Source organism: Blennius ocellaris (genome assembly GCF_963422515.1).
Source record: "Blennius ocellaris genome assembly, chromosome: 5".
Taxonomy (NCBI): Eukaryota; Metazoa; Chordata; class Actinopteri; order Blenniiformes; family Blenniidae; genus Blennius; species Blennius ocellaris.
The window spans coordinates 22,889,637-22,903,509 of NC_137654.1; the positions used below are offsets into that span (position 1 = coordinate 22,889,637).

Genomic DNA, 13,873 nt, shown 5'->3' on the forward strand with positions numbered 1-13,873 from the left:
GGGAGTTGATTATATAACTGTCATGTAATGAGGATATATTTATATATTTAGTAACGTTAAGTTTTGATACATCCTATAATTTCACATGAGAGTTAAAATACATTTACTCATATTTTAGTTAGTGTCACATGAAGACTTTTGATCATGGAATATCAGACTATTGTTTCTACAGCGAATCAATAAATCTCACTGTATATAAATGATTGATTGTGTGTGTGTGTGTGTGTGTGTGATTTAATTGTCTTTACCTGGCTTGCAGTTCCAGTGAGCGTTGTTTACCGATGATGGCAAACGTGTGGGGAAGGTTCTGCTTCACATTCTCCTGCACCTGAGGTGAAGAAGCAGAGGAAATTATATTTTCAAGCGGAATGAATAAACTTGGTTTTAAATCTTACAAGAAGAACTTGCAGGGTACCTCCATGCCGGCGATGTCTATTCGCTCCCTGACGCTGAACTTCTGCCCCATCAGTCGGAGTTTAGGCACACAGTATAGCACCATATTGTTGAACTGCAGATTTGAGACAGAGGCATAGCAGATGACGCATGGCGGTCGTAAAATGCGCTTTAAGAAAACCCTTCCACTTGGAAAAGCGATGGCCTCACCAAGTAGAGGTATCGGTCTTGTGCTGTTCCGTTTTTTGCTGACATCTTTTTAATATGTCCTTCTTTGATGAGCTCATTGGCCGGGTTAACGATGTCCTCTTCTCCTCCGAGCCGCTCGTACACCTCCAGCAGCTTGTGCATCTTCTCCTGAGAAACAATAAGCGACAGAAGATTCAAGCCTGAGCAACTTTATCGCAGAAAAAAAAAAGCACTATTGCGTTACAATCGGCTGAATATTACTGATTAACATCCACTTTTGGAACAAACTCCCAGAAATAAATCCACTACATGTCCGAAGTTCTTTAATTTTTTCTTTGTCTGCAGCTGCCTGTCAGTAAAGACAGCAAAATGTAACTCTTTTCATTGCTTCGATGTTTTCTGTTTATATTTCCTTGTTTTTATTCACATGTCTCATGCCTGCTCATATAAATCCCTTTGAACTGCAAGTGAAGCTGCCTTCCCTTGCCTCAGCTAAACTCTACCACTGGGTCTTACTTTATTGCAAACTCATTCATGACTTTTCCCAGCAAGGCAGAGAGTGTAGATTGTGTTTCTTCATCGATTCATTGACACAATTTGCGAGCTGAAGTCGTTTAAAGGATGTGAGGGCTACGGTTTCAGGCGAGAGGAAAGAGATGCAGCGGATGAGTCTGACAGAGGGAGACATTTTTGTGAACTGCGAAACTGGAGGCAGGAAACAGCAGCTTCCTGTCTGCACTAATGCAACCGTGCTGACTGACGGTACGGCATCAGCCACTCGTTGGGTAACACATTAGCTGAGCTCTTACGCAGCTCGATCGTCGAAAGCCATCTTACCATTTTCCTGATTGCTGCATTGGAGTGGTTGGCTGCAGTAGATATTAGCTCCAGTGCCTCTGTAATACACACACACAGCTTATCAAAATTGGAAAACACAAATGTAAGATACTTTTCATACTGATAAACCGATATTTTACTCCTCTTCATATAAAGACAGAAAAGATAAACCCCAGCGGGGCTTCAGAAATCAAGGTCTATGAATATAACAAACTCAAAAACTAAACGTTGCACGCTGTGAACATTAAGCAGTGCGTGCGTTGGCCTGGCTTCGAGCCGGCGACTCTGCCTGCGAGCACCTGAGTCAGCCATCTTAATCATAACCTACATAAACAGAAGAGACGTACAGACGGTGAAATGAGGCCAAAGCAGCAGTGGATGAGAGAAGCTTTTCCACGGACTCCAAACAATGCAGCAGCGTGGTGAGGTCACGGCTTAGCGAGACCGACGCAGACATGTGGGAGGACGTAAAAGATGTAATCCGTTTCAAGACCAAACCGACACCTATTTTCAAGTGACGAAATCGCTCAAACATCCTTTTAACGGGAAGAGATGAATATCTTGCCATTATCTTCAGGATACACGAGTGGAGAGTTTCTTACATTTCATGGCGCTTTTACAACTTTCAATTAAAATAAATTAGGATAAATTTCTGTCGTGAATATAAAATATATATCAAATTTATGTCAAATACATTCATTTCAATGCAGTTTTGGTTAAACAACTACTCGAATCTCATGGTTTTGGATGATGGCGTATTTATCAGTAGCAAACAGAAAGTCAACAAAGTTGAATTCAGGTTTTGTGAAAATGAGGACAGAACTGATGAAAACAAAAAAGAGATAAGGAGCCAATGATGATCTTAATATCATCAAATAAACATGGCACATGAAATATTTAACAAAAAAGACAATAAGAGCATAAAAAGATAGCATAAGCAAGAAAAATATGAATAATACATAAAAGAGAAAGTCCTAATCTCACACAATCCTAAAATGTGACCTTAAGCGACCCAATCTACCACACGGCAGTATGACACTAATCTAAAAATGTGATTCATGGTACGCTGTGTGCCTCATGAATCATAATATAATGTAGGTGAAAAGTCACGGAGTGGCTCTCTGACGGGTTTAAGCCGCGCAGACTGAAAGCACAGCAGCTCGGTTTGACCTGCTAAATGTGAACGACACAATGTGAAGTGAACTTTGGGTTCGTTCTGGCCGCTGGACTGGGTTACGTGACTTCCAGACTGTCTGGAGGGAAATGGGAACATTTGCAGCACGAACAGAAGCTCCGATCATCGGGGGCAGCGTTTATGTCTGTCCCCGATCCCAAAACAAAAAAACACAATAAAAAACACCCTTCATGTTTAATTAATGCTTTTTGGAAATGTCACTTACTTACTTACTATTTCAGAATTCCTCCCTGACCTTTAAATGCTTCATAGATGTTATTGAAATACAAGCGCGTGACCTTTACTTAAACGGCTTCAGTGTCTTCCATTCATTTTCATCTGGCCTCAGTAACTATATAATCACTGGTTTATGTATCCAATATTACTTCTATATATTACATCATTACATTATTATTCAAAAGGAAATCTATGAGCTGAAGTACAAAGACTCTGTACTGAGTATTTCACTCAGTTGTGGATCTTTAATTATTCGATAGTAGTGTTACATTGTGAGTGTTTTGCAGTAGAAACTGTGTTTAATGTCTCACTCTCTGCGTCTTTTCGGTCCAGGGCGTCGTCAGGCAGCTTCTTCAGGTAGTCTTTGAGCAGCATCTCGTAGCGAGGGATCCTCTGGACCGGCTCCAGCATGTGATGCTGCAACGTCAGGTTCCCACACACATCCTGCTTCTGGAGGGTCCAACACACACAGACACACACACACAACAGAAAATATGATTTAAATTGACTGATCGTGAGGAAAGTAAAAACAAAGCCATTGGTAATCTATCAGAATATACAGATAATCAATTTCAAGACCACAGCTTGAAAGAATGGGTCAACCTCTTCAAAAATAAAGAACCTGGATACAAACCTGTATGTTCTGGACGACGCTCTTGAACTGTGAGGACCTCTGTGTCCAGGTGTTGACCAGGTCCATGGCACGGTCAAAGTTCTTCACATATTCTCCGTACATCTTCATGAACGGAGCCAGTTTCTGGAGAATGTCTCCAATACGAGGGTTGGAGTCCCTGCAAGAAAAACCACAAGAACTCAGGATGATTTGGCCTCTGCTCTATGTACAGTACCACTCACTCACTATGTACACTACTCTTCACTAGTGGTGAAGGTAATTTAGATTCATGTAATAGTCTCAAATTCACGTTTGTGAACTTTGGGAGGATTCTGGTAATTGCACGTAGAGTTTTGCGTACTTGAATCACCTTCAAAATAACAGATTTTTTTTTTTTTCATTTTTACAGCAAGTCTGAATTTCAATTGAAGCTTTGTTTGATCTATTATAACATTAAAGCCGCAAATGAAACCTGAACCTGTACTTGTGCATGAACTCACATGCTAATCTGACGCCATGACTCACCGCTTGAGAGGAAATGCTGCAAAGCCTGCTGGGAGATTAAATCTTTGTACTTTTTTTTCACATTGACAGTGAAACTGGTAATTAAACGATTTGTTTTAGCTGATTAAATTAGATGTTTTCTCTTGACAATTCATGGCACAGCTTTCATTTCCATCAGTCACACAGGCTCCATCACCAGCGCCATTAAACAACACAACCAAAGGTACATAAGTTACGAAAAATCAGGAAATTATATTCAAAGCACATCAAAAATGAATCCCTGTTGGAAGTTTCTTCCTGTGGTGGGCTTTCCTGACTTGCTGTTTGCCTGTTTTTTTATTTTTATTTTTTCCAGTAATTGCTTCTCTCTGAGCCCCCCAAAATTAAACGAGTTTCCAGAAAATAATGCAAGAGGATTCTTGACATGACAGGTGATTTCCCTAAACACGGCTCTCCAGAGGAGTCATTATCCACCGAGGGTGGCTGATGTTGGCACAATATCACACTACTAAGGTAAAGTTCTTGCTTACGGAGACAAAAAGGCAGAAAACGCTCCCGTTCAGCAACTCTCGACATGCGCAACCTTCTACAATGTGAACCCGACAGCGATGCCCCCTCCGCCATTACTGTCCAGCTATCTTTAGAATCAAACGCTCCGACGGCTTGAATGATCACCAAATCATCTCTAGAATATCTTCGCACTGTTCCTCGACGATGTTTACTCCTCACCATTCTCCAGTAATCCGCGTCTTGAGCTCAGGGAGCAGGAACTTATCGTGGAAGCAGTAGATGGAGGAGATGTTGGAGAAGATCCCGGTAATGACGTCCTGAGGGATACCAGCCTCTGTGAGCTTAGTGCAAAATACCTGCAGAGGAAACAAACAGCGGTGCACGATGAACAAGCAAGCACACACCCAGGCTGGCTTCGACTGAAAGAGCAGGTTTGTAAACAGCGGAAAGTCCAGGTTGTAGCATATTTGTAATTTATATATACAACTATATTTATTCAGCAGAGTTTAGACTGTTTATGCATGACCGGCATGTCCATGTGTTAATCCTACAAACATCACAGAATCCAAAAAAAAATGTGACTGAGGAAACTCGTTCAGCTCAATTTGGCTGGTGTAGCAGCAATATGTCACTGAACGCTGAAAAAAGTAATAGTACTCTGGGGCTGCAATTACTGCTCTTGATTCATCACGTGTCATTTCAGAAAGAGCCTAAAATTATGCCGACAGACGATCACAGGTGCTCAGAGCTCATCTTTCAATAAGAGGCTTTATCTCGTGATAAAAGACACGACGAATCATCACATTTAATATGCTGCTGTTTGTCACCTTGCTGGATAAACAACATGCGTTCTGATATTAAATGTCAACGTCAGTATCAGGGTTATCTTGATTGACTGTAAATCTTATCTGTAAAACCATTTTGCTTCTTCACCGGTCACAACAATGACCAGGCACCACCGTTTCCATGGAAACAATTTTGGCACATGAAAGTTGCAAGACAAAAACAGGAAGTTAGGTGTGAGGTTTCTCTTCTCTCAGGAGCAAATGAACCAAAGCTGCTCTGCGATAGGACATCTTTGTATCACTGCCCCCACATGTAGTGAACAAAGAGGAAGAGGACTCAACCACCTGGAGCGAAGTCTTACCGGAATGTGTGAAGTTAGAATATGCCACAGATAGAAAAAAAGAACTATGAACACCAGCAATACCATACTACTGTTTACTATACCATAAGAATATACTCTTCTCTGTAGCTCTTGTCAACAATATACAGGAAAACTCTGATTATAGAAATAGAAATACTTCAGGAGATTATGTTAATCTATTTCATATGTAATTTACTCCAGCTGTGACTGGACCACTGTTGTATTTGTTCATCTGCAGCAGCATTTCAGAAGCAGAGCAAATCCTTTTTTTTTCTTGGTCCCGTATTAATTATGATTCAATTATAAATTTAATTAGTACAGTTTACTGATCGTTTTGAACAAGTGAAACAGCAAACCTTTTGTGAATTAATTGTGATTATTCACACTTGATTTTTCGTTTTCAATTTGTAGAGAATGAATGCGCGAAAACATAATGTATCACAGTTCATTTTTATACGATATGTATTTTGCCCATGCCAATGATACAGTGATTTTTGATCCATTGTCCAACCCTTGTAAAAAAATACCACAGTGCATTCAAAGTGCTGTCAAGAGTTTGCTCTTCCATCAGAAATAGGATACACCGTGCTAACAATACTGAGGTGCCATGGCACATTAGAGAATACTATGATGTGTATGTACTATGGTTCATCATCACATGAAAGTCAATGTCTTGTGGCTGAACAGGGAAGTAGTATGTAGTTGTAAACACACAGTCTGGTAAAGGCATTATATGTTATCTTCAAATACTTTAAAGATGAACAAAAAATGAATCAAGAGTGTTAACCAGAGCTTGAGTGGAGATAAACTCCTTCAAAAACATTTACACTCCTAAACTGTTTATGTACCTTTATACAGCTTCACCAATTTTGTCTTCACATCGTTGTAACAATACAGATTGATGTAAACATAATACATACATTCACTGAGAGCATCATAGAGATTTATAATGCCGGGTTTATCATTTCCATCGTGTCTTTGTATTGTTAATATCCTTTTAATAGATGGAGAAGACTAAAAATAGCACTGATAGGTCATTTTAGTATAATCTTAAAAAAAACAAAGCTGGCTTAAAGCCTAAACTATCTTTATAAGAAGCTTTTGAATAAAAAAACAAAAGAACGATGCAGGAATTACCCAGAAATTCAGAGCACTGTGAGGGGATGGTGGTGCTACACATACCCATATATAGATGGCAATCCCTTAATAGACACACAGCTATTCTGCGAGTTCAGTTTTGTTTTTGTTTTTTTCATACCCGAGTATAAATATAACCTATAAATTTAACCTACATGCACACAAACAAATGTTCCCAACAAGATCATGCAAACACTGAGTAATCCAGCCAGCACAGGGTGATTGTGCACCGGATCACAGTGCCAGTTTTAATCCAGGTCAGTCCTGATCTTAATCACTCGCAACACTGGCACACTCTGGTGATTGAAATCTGAACTAGAGGAATTAACACAAAAAAAACACACACACACACACACACACACACACACACACACACACACACACACACACACACACACACACACACACACACACACACACACACACACACACACACACACACACACACACACACACACACACACACACACACACACACACACACGGGCATTTGAACTCTCATGAAATGTTACCTGGTCGAGGAGGTTCAGTCTTTTTACGTAGGCCTCTTCAGTGTGGAGGAGCTCTTTGGCAATATTCAGCAGCTTCTGAGCCTCTGAGCACTGAGGAGAAACACAGAAACACACACACACACATCAGTGACTACATCTGAGGCAGGAAAGCAAAGATAAATACAAACACTGCCCCAGGATGTGACTCATCCTTTAAGTATTTAAGACATTTCAACTATCAGGTATCAAGAAAAATGATGCCTTTAGTGTCAGCAATGATCTGGAAAAGTGATAATATCAATAGAAACTAACAATGTTTCCACTGTTTTGATCTATTTTAAGACAATAAGATGATCGAAAGTCATACAAAATGGTAAACAGACTTCCCTTCTATGTATAGTATTGCACTTTTTCACCCGTCACCCACTGTTGGAAGCAAATTAAGACGTCCGTCTTGCCTCAGCACACTTCAACAAACATACAGGGGGAAACCAAACACTGGGATAGTTTAACAACCTGCAACCTGAGCCGCAGCCACCAGAAACTCACTACAGTCAACCAAAACATAAAGTCACATTATGCAGGGATTCTTCCTCTTTGACAAGAGAATACTAAGCCTATCTACGTGGGCTTCTGCTTGAAAATTATACACTCAAAGTGAAATGAATATATTTCAGCAACCACAAGGTCAATTTGAATAAATGTGGGTTTACCCATGTTCATATCCAAGTTGCGACGGGTGGGTTAATTCAGTTGGGTAAAAATGGCTCACATCTAGCCGCTTTAGTTTATTTATTGTGCAATGTTTTGAACGGTAATTTTCTACGGGGTTAAACAGTGAACTGAAGCTTCCTGTGTAATAAAAGTAAGTCAGGTCAACCACACACAGAGATGCTGAATATTAGTCCGACTTTTTGTTTGATTGTGGTTTCTTCACCTGGATGTTTGACTTTACCTGTGAATAGAGAAGAAACGTTTCCACGCCCATCTGCACATTTTCCCTGAGGTCACCTTTAATCCCAGGTTAAGACAACATGGGATTAGATTTCACTGTTTACATTTTGTGAACAATGCTTTTATGTTTTCATCTTGTTAATCTTTTCAAATTACAATTGCTCGTTTTCTGCCTTTGTTGCGTCGCCAATGTTTGTTGATGTGAAGAACTATACGTGTAAAACTTTCCACTCTGTTAGACGTTGGAGCTCGAAATTAATAAGCGTCTGCGCGCTTCACAAACCGTTCTGGAATAGTTTGTCTCTCTTTTTTTTTCCTGAGTTGTGACTGATGTCTGAGGGCATTACCCGTCTTAGACCCAGTGTCTCCAGACTCTGCAAATTGAAGGTTGCAGCGAAACGATGGAAGGAGACTACTCGTTGTAACTTTTCAACTTAGTAATTTCACTTTTTGAAGAAAAATGAGTTTTTAAAAAGTGTTTGGATGATATTGCAGAAGGCAGCTGTGTTATGTTTTGTGGCTGCAGCTTCCATCCAGAGCGGATTACCGTAAAAATGAAGGCTCCATTTATGTCTTGTTTAGTTTACAAGTAGAAACTTATGAAACTGATTTGATATATTGCAGCACCACTGAGGCTGGAAATCTTTCTCCTACACTCACTTAGTGGGGCTGAAAAATGTTTAAGTAAACACAAACAAATGAGGCTGCTGATGAGATTCCTCCCAGTGTCAGAGACACAACACAGTGATGTCAAGAGGCATTTAGCCTATCGCAACATTGTGGCTTTCACAACCGCCGTCTCTCACACACACACAAACACACATGCAATTTGTTCACACGGAAAGTGATAACTACCGCCGTAAGAAAGTCAAGCCTCTATCAGCCAGTACAAGACGCCACAGTAACAAGTCAGGCTCAAATGCGTCATTGTTTGCAGAGCGAGTGATACACAGTCAGCAGAAAAAGAAAAAAAGAAAATCAGGCTTCAGTCCTCCTTGTGTGCAGCAACCATCACTGTAATACCCACATCCTCCGTGAAGAAAAAACTTGTCATTATGTAGCCATTAATATGTCAGCTTGAGTTCACATTGACACGGAGAGATTAACAAGTGCACACAAATACACATACCCAACAACGCACCCTTCCTCTACACAACAGTGGTGGGATCAGGAAGCATTGAAGAGCGGAGATACTTTTCCCCATAAGGCTGTGGGTGTGGGCGACGGCTGCGTGTTTGTGTGACGTGTGTGTGTGTGCGTGTGTGTGTGTGTGTGTGTGTGTGTGTGTGTGTGTGTGTGTGTGTGTGTGTGTGTGTGCGTGCATGAGATATGGGTGTGTTTTACTGCATTAAAAATATCAAAGTATATTGTTTCCTGCAAACAAAAGCTAAACAAAACTTTGCAGTTCCTTTCACTTGCCACAGTTTTATCTCTTCAAGCCTTTATGCTTTTACATGGAAAGTGTGAAGTCAAGGAAACACAAACTTCACCAGGAAGAGAATCAGCCGTGGTGTTTACAATCAATACTCAAGACGAAAGACAAGAGAAAATAGAATCTGCAGCTCAGCTGTGGAAAGATTCCTGTCTGCAGACTCTTTCATCCAGCAAACACAAGCTCCTCTTACTGCTTATCTGTCAGGTATTTATCCTTTTATGTCAGGAGCCGCTTTTAGATACAAGGCAGTCAGATGTAACCAGAAAATTGAGGCTATAATATTGTCTAACGTTTCATGCAGAAGTATTCTTTGAAAGTGCTCACTCAGGCTGAGATAATAATAGACACACGCTACTTTTTTCCATTATAAGGAGGGCAGTCTGGGCGTTTGTAGGTGCAGGCTGTGCTCAAATTAAACATCCACTCATCTTCTGTACCAGCTTTATTGACCTTAGAGTCGCCAGGGGCTGGAGATAATGCCAGGGGACAATATGTGAGAGGAATGTGACCCCCTGCACAGGTTGCAAGTCCATCACAGGGAACATAGAGACACACACTCAAACTTTTGGACAATTTAGAGCCCTTAACTGAGATAAAATGCATAGATTCCGATTAAACTCTACACTGAAAGGCCCCCCTGAGCCCAGAATCTAGCTGGAGGCGTTGTCACTGTGAGGTGGGGCTGCTAACCGCTTAAACACCAGCTCCAGCTCAACAAGCTTTCGTAGTATTACCACAAGAAGAAAATTCAACAGCAAAAGTTGTTGCAAGGACTTGTCTGTTAAGACTTCAAATGATAGTGTCAATACGGAAGGGGCCCTGCGGTTCACATTCAGGCCCCGTATGCACACTTCGTGGCCCGTGCTCTAAAAAACAATTAGTTGTTTTGCAGGTTACTGGACTACGACGAGCATTTGAACACGTTTTATCTATTCTAAATACCCGAATTATTGCGCCAAAACATGTTTGCAAGTTGATTAAAATTAAGAGTTTGGCCATCTGGTCTGGCCCTCACACTGATCACATCTGTCCTCTACAGTCACGACGAACTGAAGCCGAGTGCGTGATGTACTCACTTTGTGCACCTCCGAGTGTGTTTCCGTCAGAAAGCCGGTCTGTGAATCTGTGAGAGAGTGAATCTCCCCACTGCTCCCCTCGTCCAAGTCACTGTCCTCGTCCTGTGTGGAGTCTCGCTTGTTGCCCAGGGTAACGCAGCAGGATACACTCTCCGTCTCCGTGACGCTGTCGTAATGATCCTCCTCGTCGATGGCGTCTTCGTTGGGGAACACCTCCCCATCCGCCGTGCACGACGGGCTATCGATGCCACTGTCCCTGTTGGGAATCTTCCCGTTCTGTTCCGAGGAGTCCGGATTGTCCAGGAGCTTGTGTGACGAGACGTCCTCAGTCTCCACCTCGTGCAGGCAGACGACTCCGTGCGGGATCTCGTCCTCCGCGCAGTCGTCAAGGGCGGCATCGTCCGAGCCGTCCATGTGCATAGAGGCCAGACGGGAGAGTTCAGACACGTTGCCGTTCTGTTCGGAGGTGCCCAGTGCAAGTTTGTCCATGGGGGAAGGGCCTCCTGCGACCTTTTCTGTGGGGTCCTGGCCGCAGGAGGAGGTGATGTCAGACGCAGTGTCCATTCTCAGGCACAGGTGGAGCTGTGACCGCGGGAGCACCCCCAGGATGGGCACCCTGAGAATCAACGGTAAACAACACACAGAAAGTAAGGAAATAGATTATTCATCTGCTGTTACAATACTTCATGGCAATATATACAACAACACTGTAAAGTCTATCTATTTCTCCTTTGTTGACGTTGCCGCATTTGTAAAGCGCATGCATTTGTGGGATGTGCAGCAGAGTAAAAAAAAAAAAAAGGTCCAAATCTCTATTTTCTCGCATCAAAATTCTTTAAAACCAGCTCTCAAAATAAATCAATCTGAAAAGGCTCGCTCAGCATCAAAAACGCAGAGAGGTTGACGTCACAGACCAACTTCTACCCTAACCCTGCCAACCAACAACACAATTACAGGCTTGTGTTTGTTCTACAGAAGCTACTGAGCTTATTATGTCTTCTACAACTAAAATATATTCTGCTTCTCAGGAGCAACAAGAGGAAACTGAGAACAGCACATGCTCTGAGATGCCATGTTGAGAGTTTCATGCCTTCCTCTCTGTTTTTGGTGTATTTTTTGTGGTGTCGATACAGCGCTACTATAAGCTTAATATGAACACCACAATGTTTTTGTGTGGATAAGCAGATGCAGTTTTGTGTGTTTGGGAAATGTAATTTTCGTCTGCATGTGGTTTTCAGATCAAGGCTCTATGTTTTCAATTGGGAAAAGGACAACTATACTGGCATAGGTACATCGTATATAGGTCAAACACGGAAATACTTGCTCAGGTTCACACCTTCAGCCTAATTAGAGGCGCCAACTAACCACAAATGCATGTGTTTGGACTGTGGGAGAAAACCAGAGTAGCCAGAGAAAACCCACACGTAGACTAGAAGAACATCCATACTATACACAGAAAGGCAGGGATGTTATTGCAAAAGATGAATTCATTCTTTTTTTTGTTGTTCTTAAACTACAAATGGCAACTAGTGAACTGTTAGAATCTGGTACAAGAAGGAAGCTTATCATCTGCCATGTAACTTATTGGACAACCAAAAAGAACCTTACCTTGAATTTTCAAACCTTTCAATAAGAAGCCCGACCTTCTGTGCCTCCTTCTGCTGCTGTGCTCCCGGGACGGGAGGGGTGAGGGCAGGCTTTGGCTTCGGTGGAGGAGGCGGTGCTGGCAGGGGCCTTGAGGGCGCAGGGGGGATCCTCTTCGGTTTCTTGTCTTGTCCGAGGGCAAGAAGGTGCGCAGGTTTAGGGGGCACTACGTATGCAGACGTTCAGACAAAGCAAGAGGAGGAGAGAAGATCAAGAAAAACAAGTCAGGTGACACAAATAAATCCGAGAAAACCTCCATGGCTGAGGCCCTCCGTGTGTTGACGTGGGCTCGATATCTTGTGGGGGAAAAAAAAAAAAAAAAAAAAAACTCAAGAAAAATCCACAAAAGAGGAGATAACCCGGAGATGTGTGGCAACAGAGCAGAACGAGATCAACTCTGAGAGTCAACTTCCTCCTTTCAGAACAGGATGCTGAGAGGAGTGTGTACAACCACGCACATGCGCATGCACGGACGCATGCACGCACGCACACATACACACTAAAGTACAGACACAACAGAAATGCCCTGTAAGCCCCCCCTCATCCACTCGGCCTCTCCGAATACGTGCACACGTTCAATTTTAGGAAGCCGGTTAGAAACGAGGAAATGTGACGATATGCTCCAGGTGTTAATTTGAGGACTTCCTCTTGTGTGTGTGTGACTGTCTGATAAAAAAAACAAAAGACTGGCTGAGCTTGTGTTTCTCCTTCCAACGTTGTGATCAAATCAGCACAAACAACAGGACGGCTCAACTTTCTCCTGTTAATTAAACTTCACAGAGGTACATTTACATGCAAAACATTATATCGCCATTTTAATATTTGCTGGGCAAATAAGCACACTTTTGTAATATATACACATCATTTCAAGTTCAGTGCAGAACATTTTTGTTAATTATTCATACCAATTCATGTATTCAGATAAAACAGTGACATACTGCAATAAAAAAAAAATTTTCTGTAATGTGCAAATAAACTAAAATAAAAGATTGATAACATGTTTATTTAATTAGGCAATCAATTGAATCTTTCTGGGATCAGGGAGCATATATGATTGTATAGTGTGATTTTGGTCAAGAGTTGTGATTGTATTTATACTATAATATACATTTATGCTAAAAAGCATTGGGGGGAACTGGTGGATGTTTCTTCTGTCAGGTAGGAAGTCTATATGTACTGTATGTATGAAAGTTATCTGGAAATGTCATGATTAAGCTTTGAGGATGAATCACAAAGATCAATACACAACAAGCATTTCACACTTGAAAAACTTTAAAGTCACATGACACCTCTTTTATATTCCTGGTGGCGTATTTTATATTTAATCTAAGCTTTCCTTTCAGGTATAACCCGTCTATTGCCTTCTGTTGGCTGCGATAGTCTTACGCCCCCAAGTCACCTGCCTGGATAAAATAAAAGCAGATGACATTTACTTTTATCTCCGTAGTTATCTCGGGAGGAATATAAGTGTCGGCTTATTTAAATGGCAGAACCTATTAACATACTTAAAATGGGGAAATTGTTGACCCCGT

General features: G+C 41.5%; 1 protein-coding gene across 1 annotated transcript in view; it reads right to left on the reverse strand.

Moving 5' to 3' along the window:
- fgd (faciogenital dysplasia) overlaps window positions 1-13,873 on the reverse strand; it is a 60,663-nt gene that overhangs the window by 8,859 nt on the left and 37,931 nt on the right. Inside the window, exons 3-12 of the mRNA XM_080496170.1 lie at window positions 12,306-12,507; window positions 10,698-11,313; window positions 7,254-7,343; window positions 4,677-4,813; window positions 3,465-3,621; window positions 3,142-3,280; window positions 1,420-1,478; window positions 604-750; window positions 416-508; window positions 249-328 (exon numbers count right to left, since the gene is read on the reverse strand). Coding sequence (XP_080352296.1) covers window positions 249-328; window positions 416-508; window positions 604-750; window positions 1,420-1,478; window positions 3,142-3,280; window positions 3,465-3,621; window positions 4,677-4,813; window positions 7,254-7,343; window positions 10,698-11,313; window positions 12,306-12,507 — 1,720 coding nt within the window. The remainder of the gene's footprint in view (window positions 1-248; window positions 329-415; window positions 509-603; window positions 751-1,419; window positions 1,479-3,141; window positions 3,281-3,464; window positions 3,622-4,676; window positions 4,814-7,253; window positions 7,344-10,697; window positions 11,314-12,305; window positions 12,508-13,873) is intronic.